This window comes from Lissotriton vulgaris, chromosome 1_1 (assembly GCF_964263255.1).
Source record: "Lissotriton vulgaris chromosome 1_1, aLisVul1.2, whole genome shotgun sequence".
Classification (NCBI taxonomy): domain Eukaryota; kingdom Metazoa; phylum Chordata; class Amphibia; order Caudata; family Salamandridae; genus Lissotriton; species Lissotriton vulgaris.
This window is the reverse complement of record NC_141685.1, coordinates 1,035,425,179-1,035,442,724: the sequence shown is the minus strand read 5'-3', so window position 1 is coordinate 1,035,442,724 and position 17,546 is coordinate 1,035,425,179. Positions and strand designations below refer to the sequence as shown.

The 17,546-nt window shown below is 43.5% G+C and overlaps 1 protein-coding gene across 2 annotated transcripts in view; it reads left to right on the top strand.

Annotated features, from left to right (window-relative positions):
- KANK2 (KN motif and ankyrin repeat domains 2) overlaps positions 1-17,546 on the top strand; it is a 245,163-nt gene that overhangs the window by 197,615 nt on the left and 30,002 nt on the right. For both annotated transcript variants that reach the window (XM_086962090.1, XM_086962098.1), the window contains 4 exons: positions 3,210-4,991; positions 13,783-13,959; positions 14,459-14,561; positions 15,135-15,374. In XM_086962090.1, the coding sequence (XP_086818216.1) occupies positions 3,210-4,991; positions 13,783-13,959; positions 14,459-14,561; positions 15,135-15,374 (2,302 nt within the window). The remainder of the gene's footprint in view (positions 1-3,209; positions 4,992-13,782; positions 13,960-14,458; positions 14,562-15,134; positions 15,375-17,546) is intronic.

The following is a 17,546-nucleotide window of genomic DNA, read 5'->3' as shown; positions in this document are numbered from 1 at the left end:
GGGATAACTTCCCTCATCAGTAGAGAAAATGGTTTAGGGGTGGAGGAGAAGGCCGCCAAACAACAGTCAATGGCCTCGATGCCCGAACCGGCACGCAGGGCAGCATCCAGGAGCCCGTCGGCTCAAAGCTCAAGGGAGCCAATTAGTAAAAACCACCGCAATGGAGCGCACACCGCTAGCCCCTCCTCCGGATCGCCCCTCGGGATTCTGGTACTTGTAGTTCAGTAGTGGATCACCCAGGTGGGTGCAAGTCGGTACTTGTTGGACTGATGAATCTCTAGACCCGATACATGTCCCGGGTTTTTGGGTATCGCCCGAGACATGGCTCGGGTTTCGGGATAACTTCCCTCATCAGTAGAGAAAATGGTTTAGGGGTGGAGGAGAAGGCCGCCAAACAACAGTCAATGGCCTCGATGCCCGAACCGGCACGCAGGGCAGCATCCAGGAGCCCGTCGGCTCAAAGCTCAAGGGAGCCAATTAGTAAAAACCACCGCAATGGAGCGCACACCGCTAGCCCCTCCTCCGGATCGCCCCTCGGGATTCTGGTACTTGTAGTTCAGTAGTGGATCACCCAGGTGGGTGCAAGTCGGTACTTGTTGGACTGATGAATCTCTAGACCCGATACATGTCCCGGGTTTTTGGGTATCGCCCGAGACATGGCTCGGGTTTCGGGATAACTTCCCTCATCAGTAGAGAAAATGGTTTAGGGGTGGAGGAGAAGGCCGCCAAACAACAGTCAATGGCCTCGATGCCCGAACCGGCACGCAGGGCAGCATCCAGGAGCCCGTCGGCTCAAAGCTCAAGGGAGCCAATTAGTAAAAACCACCGCAATGGAGCGCACACCGCTAGCCCCTCCTCCGGATCGCCCCTCGGGATTCTGGTACTTGTAGTTCAGTAGTGGATCACCCAGGTGGGTGCAAGTCGGTACTTGTTGGACTCCACAATTGGGCCTGAGTTGCCAGGCCAGGTAGTGGGAACTCAAGCAACCCCGTATTGTAATCAGCCTCCAAGAAAAGCACAAGAACCCCAAAGCACTTGAGCTCATGAAGATACTTGTGGAAGAGGTGTGGTGTAGCCACCAGGGTGCCTGACTCCGCACTACGGGGTTCGCGGTTCGATCCCCGGTGCCAGCAACAGGTTAGCCCAGCACCAGGTGACTCTGGGCAAAAGCTCGTTTAATCTTCCCGACGGCCCCCAGCGCGGGACACCACTTCGGAGGTAGCTGTGCGCTTTACAAATACTGGTATTTCATTTCATTTCAACTATCCCATAGGAGTGTGTGGCGTATTAAAAATCTTTTAATCACTTACAAAAAATGTGGCTCAGGAAAAAGAGGAGATGCTCCACGGAAATTAAACGGAAGCCTTTAGGCAGAAAAAAGCAAACTAAATGTTTTTTTGCGTGTTTGTTGTAAAATGTCTACCCATTTTTTGGATTAGATCGCTACTAATGACGAAACATTTAAACATCAGCTTTAAAAATCCTTTAACTGCAAATCACCTTAAAAGTCAAAATGGCACAACTTCACCTAACGTTATTAATGCATCAGTGGGGAAAAAATAAAAACACTGTTTTGAAATTTCTTTTTTTTAAATGTCAACTTGCTGTATTTAAAAAAAAACTGCTTAAAATTAAAAAGCTTACATGTTACTGTGTAACTAACTACAATTTGATAGGGCCAAATTGAAGTAATATAAATAGTATTATCTTAGATTATACTGCAAATGCTACCTAACTAAATAAATGTATTTAATAAATTGAATGCCTTATTTTTTGTCACAAACACGACAGGAAATTCATTTGTATATGTCCTTATTTGTTTCAGTGTATGCGCAATTGAATATGAATATATACATAATATGTGTGCATGTATATATGTTTATATATGTGTATGTGTACTTATGTATGTCTGGAAAAACCCCAATGTGTGTATGTATATATATTTATTTATATATGTGTATGTGTACTTCTAAATGTCTGGGAAAAACCTCAATCAAGTTTAAGATTGTGTTGGAAGTAGTTGGGCGACATAACAAGACACAAAGTTGTTTTGATGCAGTGTCTACACCACAAAACTTAAAACCCGTTGAAATTACCAGCAAACGCAACCTTCGCTCCCACCATGCCATGCACTGCTAATGACGTCAGGTACGAAATCAGGGACAACATCACAAATGACATCAGTGCTAAAACCAAATATTACATCATCATGGATTGCAGCCCTTAAACTGCTGTGAAGGTATGGAGCTGGGCCCATGTCCAGTGGGGCTTGGGAGGAGTGCAGTGTCCAGGGTATAAGTGTAGTGCCTGGCCAAATGCCAAATAACAAACTTAGCAGTAAAAGTAGTCCCTTGCTCATGCACGCATTTATCCTCCATGTACGCATGACCCAAAGGTCAGATCCTTGGCCCACTGCCTGCAAGCAACTAGCAAAGCAGTCACTGCTCCTACCACCCTTTCTTTTACTCCGTAGTTTGGCCAACGGCCAGTCCCCAAAACCACTCGGGAACCCAACTAGGACAATGTTTGTGCCAAATGGACTGTGTGCTGCAGTGTCCATAAGCAGTTTTAGTGAGGATATACATTATGTAAATGGTGATGTGATATGTGATGTCACCAGTGGCTGTTGTTATTTTATCTGTGATGTCACGTGTGCTGCTGCTAGCAGTGCATTTCAAGGGCTTCTAGGTTTTGTGTCGTAGATACTGCAACATGACCACTGTGCTGGGTTACGTCCTCCAAATGTTTAGAACACAACCTTAACTTCTAATGTTATTTTAATGCTACATACATTAAAATATATATTTGATTTAAAGTGGATTTGTGGGGTAATCCCAGCCTACATAATCAGATCCAGTGTCTATTGTGAAATAACATTTTGAAAATACGCAGTCGTTCAAGTCCAGGACAGAGCTTTCGCAGGGGTTAGATTTCCATAATGTCCCCATGTTTCAGTGGGAGCACTATTATAGGTTTTTATTTGCTCCCACACCTATGATGAAAAGAAAATTCAAGCTTGGTAAGCGGCTGATACTTAAACTTTGTTGATTTAAAATAAGAGCAAATATTTTTCATAAGTAGAAAGATCTGAGAATAACTTCTAGACCATCCCTTCCAAAGAGGCCTTGATGTAGCAGTATGAATTCCAATTGGTTTGAATTGTTTTCTGATCTCACACTTTTTCATTTTATTGTTGTTGCTTCCTTTAGGGAAATCTAACCCAACATCTCCAACGGTGTTTGGGGGGAAGGACCAGGGCATGCCCTATTCAGTGGAGACCCCATATGGCTACCGGTTGGACCTCGACTTCCTGAAGTATGTAGATGATATTGAAAAGGGCCACACAATCAAACGGGTGCCAGTTCACCGCAAGCCACGATTCAGCTCCCTGCCACGGGGCTATACAGGATCATGGTGGACCTCGACAGAGTCGCTATGCTCCAATGCTAGCATGGACAGCCGGCACTCCTCCTTTTCTTACTGTGGCCGCGGATTCTATCCTGCATACAGCATGGAGAACCGCCCACCACTAATAAGTGGCCTCAATGCAAGGGTCGAAAAAACGTTGCTTGACGCCAAGAAGAAGCTCGAGGCGGACCAAGGTGATGTGAGTGATGGGGGCAGAGCCAGGTTGGCAAGTTTGGGGAGCTTGCATGGCAGCCGGTCAGGGTCCACTAGTTCACTGGTTGGTGCCGGTCTCAACCAGTCATTCTCCAGGATGTGCTCTCAGAATGGATCACAGTCAGGTGCCTCTAGCGTATATACACCAATGAGCTCTGGCCTGTCCACACCAGTGTCGCCAACCCCAGGGCACCTCCAGCATGTCCGTGAGCAAATGGCGGTAGCACTGAGGAAGCTCAAGCAGCTGGAGGAGCAAGTGAAGATGATTCCTGTGTTGCAGGTGAAGATATCCGTTCTGCAGGAGGAGAAGCGCCAGCTCAGCGTGCAACTAAAGAGCCAGCGGTTCCTCGGCCATCTTGGTTATGGTAAGACCAAGTCCAGAGGTGAGCTGTACATTGACATACCAGAGGAAGAGGCTGACCGGGTTCGCCATGAAGTGGGCTCTCCACCACCACACGGTAGCTCTAGGCAAGATTCAGGATGTGAGACGGCCGAAGGATCTGTAATACAGAGCCCTCAGTCAGTTCTGAAGAAAGAGACAAAGTCAGTATGTGTTGGGACTGAAGAACGTGAGATGGAAAGAGGAAGTGAGACTGAGGGGAAAAAAGAAGTAAGAAGTCCACTAGAGGTGAGGAGCTTGGGAGTTTCTGTGAAGGAACAAGATTTGGGCATATCATCTGTGGCTACCAACGTTGAGGTGGACAAGCAGCGACAGATGATCCAAGCACTGTCGGCCAAGATAGCGGTGCTTGAGAAGCAACTGCGAAAGGCTTTGCATGAGCTCCAGGTGGCCCACCAGAAGCTAGACCAGCAGGTGAAGTTGACAGAGGACAAAGGGCAAGATGCCAAGCCAAAAACAGCCGACGCCACCAGTATGACTAGTGTAACATGGCAGCAAACACTCGCAGAGCATTCCAGAGGAAGAGATGTGAGTTCTCAAGATCATCAGTGTGTCCAGAGGACTGTAGGGGTGCAAGTGTACTCAACTGAGCCCCCTTCTGGTATATTGTGGAAGCACCAGGAGGTTCCCATCAAGGTGGACACAGTCAAAGTGGTGCAGACCCCAAGGGAGCCTGAGATTGCTGCCAGCACTGCCACTGGCATGGACATGAAACCACAGAGGGCCCAGAGTTTGGAGACCAAAGAATCATATGTCAGCTTCAAAACCTTCCAGACCAAGGAAGCCGAAGGCCAGGGTGATACAGTCACCTCGCCACACTTTGCTATCTACAGAACGGATGAAGTTATGGAGACGTCCTTCCCCTTACCATCCAACCACACCAGCAACATCTTCCACACGGTCAAGAAGATCAGCATCACATCGCACCAGGAGTCGGGAGGAACAGAAAAGGCCTTCGGTGACCAGAAAGGTAAGATCCATGAGGTCACAAATGCCTTTTGACTTGTTCATTCTAGCCATTTTCTTCAAAAGATGAGGCTTATTCACCTGTAGCAATGGTTCTCCATCTTGGCAATGTTTATTTAGATCTTATTCTATAGACTCCTTCTCCCTTAGACCCGAAGGCTAGGAGTCATTCTCTAAATCTAAAACCCAAGAAGGTTTTGTGCCAAGACAAGACAGATGTATTTTACTTATTGTGTATCTTCTGGTAACAATTTCACTGTGCTTGCATTGCCTTTCCTCTTTCCCACCGATGGGTGCAGGGTAGTAAGGTAAGCAAAGGCAGGGTGAGGGGCAACCCCTCTCCTCAATACCAGGGTGTATCGATGAGTCTGCAAGAAGTCAAGGGTAACTTGAGAGCTCGGGGAGGGGGACTCAGACTGAACATGGAACATCTAGACTGCCTGTCCCCGCCTCGGGGCCACTGTTGCACCTCGGGACCATGTTCTTTGCTGAATGTAACCCAGCATACAAACACGTCATTGTAGCCTCTATTGGTATTTACTTTTTCTAAATTATTTGGCAGTCTGCTGGTGGCATGTGATTCGGACAGGATGCACGCACCCTCCTCTGAAACACAAGGGGAAAAGTCCAGAGATCATGTCAATGTTTCCCTCGGGGCTTACATCTTTCATGGCAGATATTACGTTGGCAAAGTAGGCTCCTCACATTCTAAAGGCAGCAGCTCCATTCCAGTCGCCCTGGTGTCAATATTTAGGTTTCGCCTGTTGGCAAAGACTCTTGTGGACCATACAAAAACTTGCAGTGGGCTTAAAGCCGGTCCATTGCTCACTATTGGTTTGCTTTGTCGTTGTCAGTTGCTTGTTTCTTTGTTGACGGCTTCCCTTCTTCTTCTTCTTGTCCCTCCCATTGTTGCAAACTGTAAAACCTACATCCAAGCTGCTCCATCAGATGCGTTTCTATTGATCCAGACTAATAAGCTGACCCATGAGTGGCCCGGTCCCTCCACAGATTGCATTCTATATTAGCCCTCTGTGGTTGGACTTTCGCTGGGCCTATTGTGGCATGAACTTTTTCTAGATTCACTAGCATATCATTATCATAGTGCAACTGCTACATGATGGAATTCTGCATAAGGGTGCCTGACAGACTTATTTACCATCTTTGTGAGCATTCGGGGTCAGTCCGTCAGAGGTACATCTCTGGACAATAACTAAACATGGCCAAGGTCTGCATATGTGCCATGTTTTCCCTAAAAGGCTCTCACATGCCAATGGCAAAACATTCCAACTGTAAGTAGAGTCAATTGCATGTGAGTTTCCTGGGCACAGAGTTGTCAGTGTGTGCAAACCTTCTTGCTGTCTCATTAATATCCTGTAAGCAGAGAGCATATACCAGAAAGGTGACTAAACAGGCATACATTAAGATACTCATGAGAAGTGGGAATTTTGATGGTGCTAACAAAGGATAACTTCATGATGGAGTTTTTTTTGCAAATAGTTTTATTAACTTTTCCTTTATGAACATGTAACCATTAGACCAAGAGAAAGATAAAGGCTGGATAGCTTCGTCTCCTTTCATTTTATGCAGGGCGGATGCAGTCAAAGACATAGTTTGCAAAATATCACAGACAGAATTACATATTGGTGAAGTAGCGCAAATGACTGGTGTCTATACATGGCCCGAATACCTATGTTGCCTCTATTTCAAAATGCTATCTAAAGCAGCTACAGGCCTCAACACCAGATTGTTGACACAAGTAGCCCAAGTGTAATTAATGCTATTTGAACAGACCCAAAAGTTTATCCATATCATCTTCTGATGTATTTACTGCCAGCGATAATGCTACCGTTACAGCACCTACAATTGTGCATGCTCTCCAGAGAGGATTATGAATGTGGTTCAGGGGGTCTAGTGTCATCATTTTCAGATAGTTTTAGACAAAATTGCCCCCCCACTTCGGTTGCCTGAATACCACCAACCCATCAGCTTCGTACACTTGAAAAGCTCTCTCCCTAAGCGTGATACCTTAGGTGGGCTCTTGCACTTCCACGACATGACTATTGGTCATTTAGCCAGGAGCAACAAACACTTGTGTTGTCTATCAGGTGCTCAGTGAGACCAGATACATCTGTGCTTTAGGCATTCATAGAAGCATGGGAGCAAAAGATGTATTTGAGGTCGGCGTCCTCAGCCTGATATCTTAAGCATGCATCTGACAAGGCATATATCCTATAGAAGTGGCTTGGTGTCTGATGTGTAATGCAGTATATTGTATTGTATCGACTTAAACCTAGCATTTCTGGAAAACAGTTTTGGGTACCTCACCACAAATTGTCATTTGCCATCTGTCAGTCCCTCATTTAGGTCTTCTGTCCACTTCACCCTCGGTGTAGTTACGTTTATTTTAGTGATACACAATAATGTCGAGTAGAGTTGCGTTACTGCTGTCCCATCATTACTCCTCATCTGCAATGTGGAAAATACTGCATGGGGCCGCTGCAGCCCATGTTCAGTTTTGCAAATCTGTTGGGATATGATCGTCCGCACATTGAACGTCGAGCATTGCCCTGCTGGAATATGAGGACTTAACTACAAGATGGTTGAAGGTTGAAATAAACAACCAACAAGAGTTTGCTCGCTCTGTTGTAGGACAGCTCACAAAATGTGCAGGATTATAAGGAGACGCTGGTCAATTTGGACAGAACCTACGATTCAAGACGGACCTTGTAAGGCTCAGTAGGCTGTGAATATTGGTTCTTCTGCCCTCAGAAGGTATCTGGGTCCATTCCATTTTCAGTTATCACAAGCTAATCGAGATAAGAATGATTGTTTAGCTGAATATCATTGGTGCTTTTTTGGTTGTAAGCGCTGCAAAGCTTATATGTATCCTCACTGGCATTTGTTCTTTGATGTATTTAGGGAGCACAACGTGTAGATAGAAATCAAGCAGTTTGGAACATCTGAATGGAATCGCTGTTGTGATTTTACGCACCCCGTAGCTAAACTTGTACATGATGTGTCAGTCATTCAGCCCTCTTCATTGGTTGTCGGGCATCGTGAGTGATGGCATTTTGCATCTGCCTGGAAAGGAGTTCACCCCTGTGGCAAGGTTGGTGCGCCTGTGCTGCTGAGACAATATTTTATTTTTGTGTGCCATGATTTTTAGCATTATACCTGTGTTCGCAAAAAAAGGAAAACGATCTCACTCTTGCTGTGGCCAGACCTTGGCTTTGCTAATTATTTCTATGAATTGGGCTAGAAGTATTCTTGACCTAAGTGCACGCTACTCCATCATCCTTGCGCAGACTGCTGCTTTGAAAGCTCTTATCACAGTTCCAAAGCCCTAAGCAAGTCGGTTGTTAACAAAACAACAACTCACAAGACCCAACCTCACCCAACCAATAAAATGCTGCATGCGGAAACCAGATCTGCGTTACAGCATCAGCTAGAGAAACTACAAACCTCTTTTCTTGTCTGCTTGAGACCTGGATGACTCCCAAAAATTTAGTGACCAAGGCCCAGATTGTTCCACTTGATTATCACATATTACACCAAGATAAATCCCATGGTCATGGAGGGGAGAGTCACTCAATGTGACTGCTCTCCTCCCTAGTGGGATGCAAGTATCTAATCAATTAATCGCTGCTCTGACCGAAATCGTAGACCTGCTTGCTCATTTTGTTTTTTGTCACTATTTACTGGGAGAATTTACCCTTTGCTTGAAGACACCAATAAGAAACTACAAGTTTCTCTGTTTCTTCTCGTCCACACTGAATGAAATTGGTTCTATCAATTTGTCTACTCCTCCATGCACGGTAAAGAACATACATTAAATGCAATTTCAGACATCACCATCCAGAATATCGCTCCTTTCATTTGGTCAGATCACTCTGGTCAGTTTTCTGCTCTTAACTCCCATCTCCCCATATCCTCTTAGATTCTGTAATGCTCCCATGGGAATATGTTCTTGTAACATTTTTTGCTCAAGGGTACGACTAGAATTTACTCTCCCTGTAGGGTTGTTAACCAAAGTTTGTGGCACGCATAATAATACTTCCCGGCCCTTCACAGATAGCCACCATGGTAACATTCGCAATAAAAAAAAATATATAGGCTGAAATCCTGGGGCTTTGGTCAGTTGTCTACTAGAAGAAATGAAACATACCAATTTGAAGCTTGAGTCACAGTGAAAGAAGAACACCGTACCAGCCAATAGCGAGACGTATCTAGTGATGACTAGAAAGTATCAAATGGCTTCTAGAGAAACAAAGAAGAACCATTGGGTGATACTTTACCAGATCTTAATGGCAATTTGAGGGATCTTTAATCTATGTATGCTTTTTGAGCTTTTTACAACTCCCACAATCTGTTTGGTTTTCATCATGCTGGTACAACAAGGTACTGTTAAATGATGCATAAGGTTGCTGCTAAAGAATCACACTTAGATCCCATCATCCTGACTAACTAAAACATTTATCTACTTGACAGTCCTAGGCAAGATGTGCACCATGGACGACTGTTAAAGAGGCTAGCACTCATTGCGCATGTTGATGCCATCACATTGAAATGGTTTCAATCATTCCCAAGTGAATAAATCAATCCAGTTTCACTGGGGCCATTTCATCCCCCAAGCCCAGCTTCCACTGGACTCACCTCCTCCCAAATTCGCCTGTCCTATTTACCATATACCTTGCACCCTTTTTTTAAGCACCTCTTGGGATTCACCAGCTTGAATTTAATCCTACTCCAACGCCTCCTAAGTCTATATTAGGTCAATACAACAGAACAAACTATAGTCTCTTCTTAGAAGTGTAGTTGTGGATATGTCACTGCTTCCTAACTCTCATATCCACCAAAACAGAGACGAATCCATTTGGAACCAAAGAGTGGGCCACTGTAGCTCCTCTTCCAATCCTGAATTGCTTTGGCGACATCTTCACCGTTCTACCAAAGTTAAACATTTCAGCTTTCATACTGAGATGTGTGTGTGTGTGTGTGTGCGCGCGTGCCTGCGTCCGTGCGTCCTTTTCTGCTCACATTTGTCCTGTTGTTTGAAACAGCTTTAATCAGTTAATCAAATTAAGGCTTATCCTCTCGCTTCTATATTCGAGTCACAAATCCATGGTCATAGGAGCAGCAGTAAACTGATGGGTAGACTACTGCAATTGCCTGTACACAAGATTTCTTGCAAGGTCCAGTGCTTGCAGCACATCCAAAAAGCAGTTTTTCGACCGATCTCCATTCATAAATAAAATCAAACTATATCTCGCAGCAAGAAAGTTGAGAAGTTTAAATCAGCGACTTGATGTCCTTAAAGTAATACTTCAAAGCAGAAGAGGAAAAGGTTTTGCTTATGTCTTACCAAACCACCTTTAGAAGAGCACCCAAGTTATCTATTTTATCTGATTTGATGACCTGCGTCGAGTCCTATCGATGGTGGGCATGTTGCAAATGTTATGAATGATTATGTTCTATGACTGTAAAGGTTTATGCCAAACTCGTATACGTTTTCTTCTTGACTATTCTCTGAATTTTAAGGATTCAGATCATGTCTATACACAAAGAAATTTGCTAGGAAAATATGGGGGAGCATTTTATGTGGCGGTATAAATCACGTAGTGATGTGAACGAGGGAGTCCCATCACCTTGCATGTACTTCAATACCATGCAATTTTGGGGGGAACCTTTGGTGAAGATACACTGCTCTGTGATGGTCAGCATGAGACAGCAGCCTGACATTATTTAGGGGAACAAAAGGTTGTAATAGGATTGATTTTTAAAATTGATTTAATGAAAGCTTGTAAGATTTTTGAAGTTACATGTAGCAGAATATGAAACATGGAAGGCACTGTTGATAATCTGATATAACAACATTTTGATGCCAGGCCAGTTCCTGCTGCACACGGCCAAAGGCTGTATGCAGCGTGGATGGGATATCTGATAGGTGAATGCAGTATAGCATTTAAAAACTCAGATATTCAGTGGAAAAGGCTGTTAAAGTTAGTTTTGCTTCAGCGAGCACTCAACCTAAAAACCAAAGAAATTCACCAGTTATGCTGTAACACACCGTACATAACATATCACAAGACCCCGTCATGCTCAAAACAGCCTTGTGCCAGAGGCACATGAAAAAAAGACTAACAACGAAGTACAACACATGGCGGGAAACACAAGTTACGAAGCATTATTCGTCGTATATCATACCTGATGAATTGTATTGGTTTTGTGTCTGCAGAACTATAGCTAATCTATTTGCTTCATAGCTTTTTCTGTGGCCACTAGCCTTTGTTCCAACTCCCTGCCGAGAGCCTTTCTGAAGACTGAAAATCTCATCGCATGTTGCATCTTATTACTTATTAAATTTATTTACAAAATAATTGACGCAGGAGAAAACCAATTTATAAAACAAATGTTGAGGCACAAAAGAGTTTCTTCTTCGGTCAGGATCATAAATGTTGTAACCCATTTTTATGTCTCAAATCTGATGGTAGCATATCCTTCCATTCATTCAGAAGTCAATTGGCATAGAAGACCTAAAACGTACATTAATCAGAATTGAAAGGCTAGCCCATGGGCATAGTAAAAACATATTATCAGATAGAGAAAAGGTTCGTCACTGTGTCCCAAATCTCCCAATAGGTTACCAGAGGCCTTGTAACCTTTATGCTAAAGATGTGGTGGTGTTTCCTCATGCATCAGGGTGAATTGTGTCTTAATAAAAACATCCATAACCTCATATGGATCCTGAATTTGACTGGCCGTATTGAGCCCACGTGAGCTAATACCACGTATCCTAACAGTCACATTACCTTACAAAAGCATTGTGTTGGCTAGAGCGCCCCCAGTGGCCTGCTAGAAATAACACACTATCTAATTACCTATCCTCCAAAAATCATAAATTTAGTACTGAAGAAGTTAAAGGCCAAACAACTTGACAAAGCTAAAAGCATTAGCTAAAACTATTTGAAAAGAGGAAGGTTGACAAGAAATGATGCCAGATAGTCTCTTGGAATGCGGCTGCTTCCTGGTGCTACTTCAGTGCTAGCAGTTCTTTTTACTTATAGTTAACTCGGTTAACGTATTTTTGGATTGTTAAAATCTCTGCCCCATAGGTCAAATTTACTTTAAATATCTAAAAAATATATATATATAAAAATTAGATTGTTTCTGGAAAGTTTTGCAGATTGGCTAAGGTGCTGGACAATTGGTAAGTGTCACTATAGTTGCCTTTCCCGTTCAGAAATTGATGTATTAGGTTCAATCTCAACACGTTTAAAAACTGCTGAACAGTATTAGACCACATTGGACGTTTAGAAAGAACTTACGTCATCTTAGTCTTCCTACTTGCTTTGGTGTAAATGTGCTTGAGAAATCTAAAAAAAAACAAAAATAAGTTATCTGGTCAGTGGTTTATAAATCAGTCCACAGACCCACATTGGCATCATCCATCTGATGGTTCATATACCATTTCTTTCGGTTCATGCATGTTGTTGTGAAACAAAGTGTTGGTGCCTTCTGGGGACCAGGGCCCACTCCAGTTGGGTAAATGAATTTCATACCCCAAAAAATAGGAGCCATGATATCCATCTGTTGGCCTACCACTTCTGTTTAACATGTTCCGTGGTTGGATAGCATATGGAGAATAAGGTCAAAGTGTATGCTGTGATGAGATCACTGATGCCCATATATATAGCAAATTGTCATTGACCAAGAAAGAAGGGAGGCTGGTTTACCCTAGCTAGGATGTGAATATGGGACCTGCAAGTTGCACCCAGACCTCGCTCTGCAAGGGGCTCACTGATTCTGTGAGCTCTTTTCCAAGGGTCCTCGTCTGTGAGCTGTAGGCTGTATTCAGATATCTGAATCTGACCCATTGGATCCACTGAACGCCTGTCTTGGCTGCAGTTAAATCTGCGACCTGCATTTTACAGAAAGATATCTGCAGTAGATGCAGTCACCCATTAAGCAATTTTACAAGGAGTCAAGCCTGTGAAATGCAGGTTTTGCAAAGATCTTTGGGGTAGCAGAAGTTAACCGTTACAGACCTTGCACGGATTCATACCGGAGACAAGCAAACGTGTGACCCTTCTTAGGCTACAACCCTGTGACATGCTAATTAGAGAGAGAGATCTCTGTGACAGGGACATTAATCACTCAGGGGAAACATCCTTTACGACGCAACTTTTACCACGCAGTACCTTTACAACGCAGGTTTTACAACACAAGTCATTACAACGATTTGCGCTGGGGGGCGCTCTAGGAATGGTAATAATTTAATTTACTATCCAACACTTTCCCTACTATCCACGGGGACTGGAGTTGGAATAGTAAATTAAACTATTCACTATCCAGCACCCCCCAACGCAAGTCGTTGTAACGACTTGCGTTGAAAAACCTGCGTTGTAAAGGCATGCGTGGTAAAAGCATGCGTTGTATCAACGTACATCCGTCACACAGAGACCTTCTAGGATTTAACTCTGTGACCTGCAGATTAGACCCATGTTCCTGTGGTAGGCTTTGTGACCCTTGAACTAGATTACTCGGATATGAGCCCGAGATGTCTGCTGTACTCATGTTAACCCACTGACATACCTCACAATAATTCACACTATACTCAGCAGGCTGTGCACTGATCCTGTCAGTGGGCGCATGATCATGATCTTCTCCTTACTGGAATTATTAAAAACTGTAACCTCCAGGGTATCCCACAGAGAACATTTCCACTTTTGTTTGGTGTGAGTTCTAATCACTTTCTGCTAAAGAAGTATTTTGTAATTTTCCCTGACACTCCATAGATCAGCCTACAGCATCCTTGGCAGTGCCTCATTCTACCTGTCCGGACGTCATCAGAGCTGCCAAAGAACAAGCATCTGCAAGGCAAACTGCCCCGTTCACTTCCCAAGGGGCAGCTGCGGAGTCCTTGGTGGGAGAGACCAAGGGGCCCACACTTGGGCCAGATGATGAAGACCCAGGTAAGAAAGATAGCTAGAGGGTGAGCGCAAGTTGTGGGAGCAGGTGTAGGATTCTGTAGAGAGGCGATTTTCAACCAATTCCTAATCTCCATGGAACGTGTTCATGCATATGGTGCAAAATCTCAGTACCAGAGACCACAAGATAACCTCAGTATTCCCTAGTCATCTTAAAGCAGAAGAGTGAGTGTTCTAAAACCCATTCAAGCTTCGCTCACCATCCAAGTGAGCTTCCTGCACAAAACATAGATACAAGGCAAAAGATCTGGAGCATTGTCCAAGCTGCACTCACCTTCTGAGATACAGGGGTAGATGTTTACGTGCGTAGTGCAAGCCTGCCTTATCTGCCTACGAGACCAGGCTAGATAGTCTTAAGCCCCACCCACAGCAGGTGCATTTTCACAGAAGGCTTTGCTGAGCCTGTCCCACTGAGCCTTACTGTCATTCCTCTAGAGTCCCATTTGATTGGATGCCTTAGTCTGATGCTGGTCTACTATTTCAGCTTTGTCACAGGTGAATGTCAAATCCATCATGAAGCGAAAGGAAGAGGGGGACGTTTCGCCAAGCACCAAGAAGAGTCTGCAGTTTGTTGGAGTGAACGGAGGGTACTGCATATTTTTCTTTCTTTCTCACATTATCGTGATTGTCCTTCCACCTTGGCCCCATCATTGAATATCACCTCATCGGATAAGAGACTTACTTCACTTGGTATAAGATTGAGTTACAGAGAGTGAAATATAGCAGCTGAGTAGTTGGGTGTGCTGAAGTTGATGTCACTAATCACAAAATAAAGCTAAATTATGAAATGAGACGCCTTTTACAACAAATTCTTGGGGGGAAAACATTTCTTACAATTATTAATCACATTTGTACAAATCAGAATGGGTGATTTTTTGTTAAATTGCCAGGTGTGTAACTTAGAAGCAGAAAGCGTTTTGGTTTCTACCCATTGCTGTAGTTCACTCTGGTGAACTTCTGAGAATTAGGTTTTTTAAATTCTCTGATAGCAGCACCTATAGAAAGCCACTAATCTTGCATCCTCCCCCATAAGCCCGCTAGAAAGCCCGGCCTTAGGAAATGCTCAAATATTGCACATTATAGCACCCCTCCCATAATTGTCCAGTCTTGGTGAAGGCTTTTCATCCAGGGCCAAAATTCACTCTACATCTCCATTTAAGGTACGAATCCACATCTTCCGAGGATTCTAGCACCGCCGAAAATGTTTCGGACAATGAAAGCACAGAGAGTGAGTATCATGAGGCGAGTGAGGCAGTACCTTCAGCACATGGGGAGCACCGGCCTTCAGGGGTGGAGCCTAATAGGCAGAATAAAGAGGGAACAAGAATACCAGTTGCGGCTGACGCTCCAGCAACAGAAGCGGGCATCAATTCAAGAGTCGCAGAAGATAGCAAAAAAAGGTAAGCCCAGAGATAGGTACACCTACTTCAATTCTGTTTGTTCTTATGGCCGTGTCTGTCTCACTCAACTAAGTCCTCAGCACGCTTTTCTTGTCCCCAATGCTTACCCAGCCCGTGCATCGGCTCACCAACTAAGAGCATGTTAGCAGTCGTAGGGTCTTGTTTAAGATGGAGAATGTAGTAAGCTTTGGAGGACCTTTCAGTATAAGCTGAATAAAGTGATATGCATTACAGTTGAGGGTTTAAGTGGTTGTCTGCTTCTAGCAATACATTGTTGTCCCACAGGAGAGCTTGAGGTGTTGATCGCCTCATTACAACAAAAGGCGCCGATGAAAGTTCGCAGGGATATGGTGCTTGGAGATGGCTAGTGTAGTTGTCTCATCATGATGCAGTGTCATCAGCCAAAGGCTAGAGAAAGAACATTATTTTGGAGCACAGTATAAAGCAATCTGTTCTTGGCTAAAGGGAAAGTTGGGTTCTTGGGAAATGGTAAATATGATTGTGAGGCCATTAGGAAATAAGATTATTTTTGCAGTAGTAGCATGGAAGATTTGCTTTGAGGGCCATCAGATAATTATGACTGGGTCAATGGAAGAGAATCATTTTTATTGAGTAAATCGAGAAATAGATTATTGTTATGGCTAGTAGAAATATAAGATTATTATTTCGGCCAATGAAATATAACACTGTTGATAGGCAAATGAGAAGAATTATGATTGAGCAGTTTTTAGGATGAATATTTCAAATTTGAGTGAAATGGAGCATTACTATTGGAGTAGTGGGAAAAAAGGATCATTGCCAATGGAAAAACGATTATTTTACAGCATGAATGTTCTCTAGATTTACATGTTGTGCATTGTTGCGCAATGCATGGAATGAGTCTGGAAACGCCCTCTCTATCCCTAAAAACATTTACATTCTCGTTATTAAAACACAGGAGAAATCATGATGATTCTCTATGATGTTTAATGTAAGACCACAATGTAGTTTATGCGTAATCACCATCTTCAGATACTTTTTTCGACTATTGGGTTCAGAAGCAAGATTGAGAATTGTGTGTTGAAAAGTCTTGGGAGATGAAGCTGACATCAAGACATGGGAAGTACCAACATCAAGAAGATAAGAGGAAAGGCAGAGTGTAAGGAGCCAAAGTTCTTTGACGAGACAAGGACACCAAGACATGGAAGAAGACTTGAAGACTGGCTTTTTGGGGTCTCTTTTCAATATCAAATTAGGGGTGTGATGGAAACCACACCTATTGGAGTCTGCCCTAAGTGTCACCACACCTTGGGTCAGATAGACATACATAAGGTATGTAAACAATGCTTACCCAAGAACCGTAAGTCTGAAGGGTGCTGGGCCCGTGACATATTTCAGCTAAAAACTGTAAAGACTAGAGAAACTGTGTTGGGCTCTCTATGCATGGCACAAGTCAAGGAATACTTCCTGAAGGATATGGAGTTATCAGAGGATGAGAGAATGATATAGTCTACGAGCCAGGGGAAACTAGCTTAGTCTGAGGTCGAAGAATCGGGGCGAACAGATATAGAATGTAACAACATCCGAAAAAATCATCCTAGTACCAAAGAAGCATAGATAAGTAGGAAAAGCATTTCAGAGCAAACTGGGTCTGTGGATTCTACAGACAAAAAACACATCCAACACTGATAGAAAAGCTAACAGTAGTCAAGGAAAGCAGAGAGAAAAAAAAGGAACACTCTAATTCGAATGTAAGTGTGTACACAAATTCCTACTCAGAATCAACTTCGAAATGAGAACAAGATAAGAGGATGGCAAAATATAAAGATGTAAGTGCTACACTGCGAGATTTAGGGGTATTTACAAAAGAAACTGTTATTGTCAAAAGCATAACATATTTGCTGAAGACCTCCTAGCAGCCTTAGTGGCAAACACTAGGGGTAGTATTAGAAAAGCATTTTTGCTACCCCAGTAATACAAGAGATTTGGAAGGGACAATGGCCAGTTCCATTCCCAACAAGAAAGTTCATCCTGGTTCTGTCTCAACTGATGAAGCAGCCCTTTGAGCCAGTGTACAAAGCCAGCAAACCACATCTCACTTTGAAGACAGCCTTCCTTAAAGTAACTATATTTTTACTCAGAATAAGTGAACTACAGGGGCTACCTATTCATTAACTATTTCTTCAAATTCAC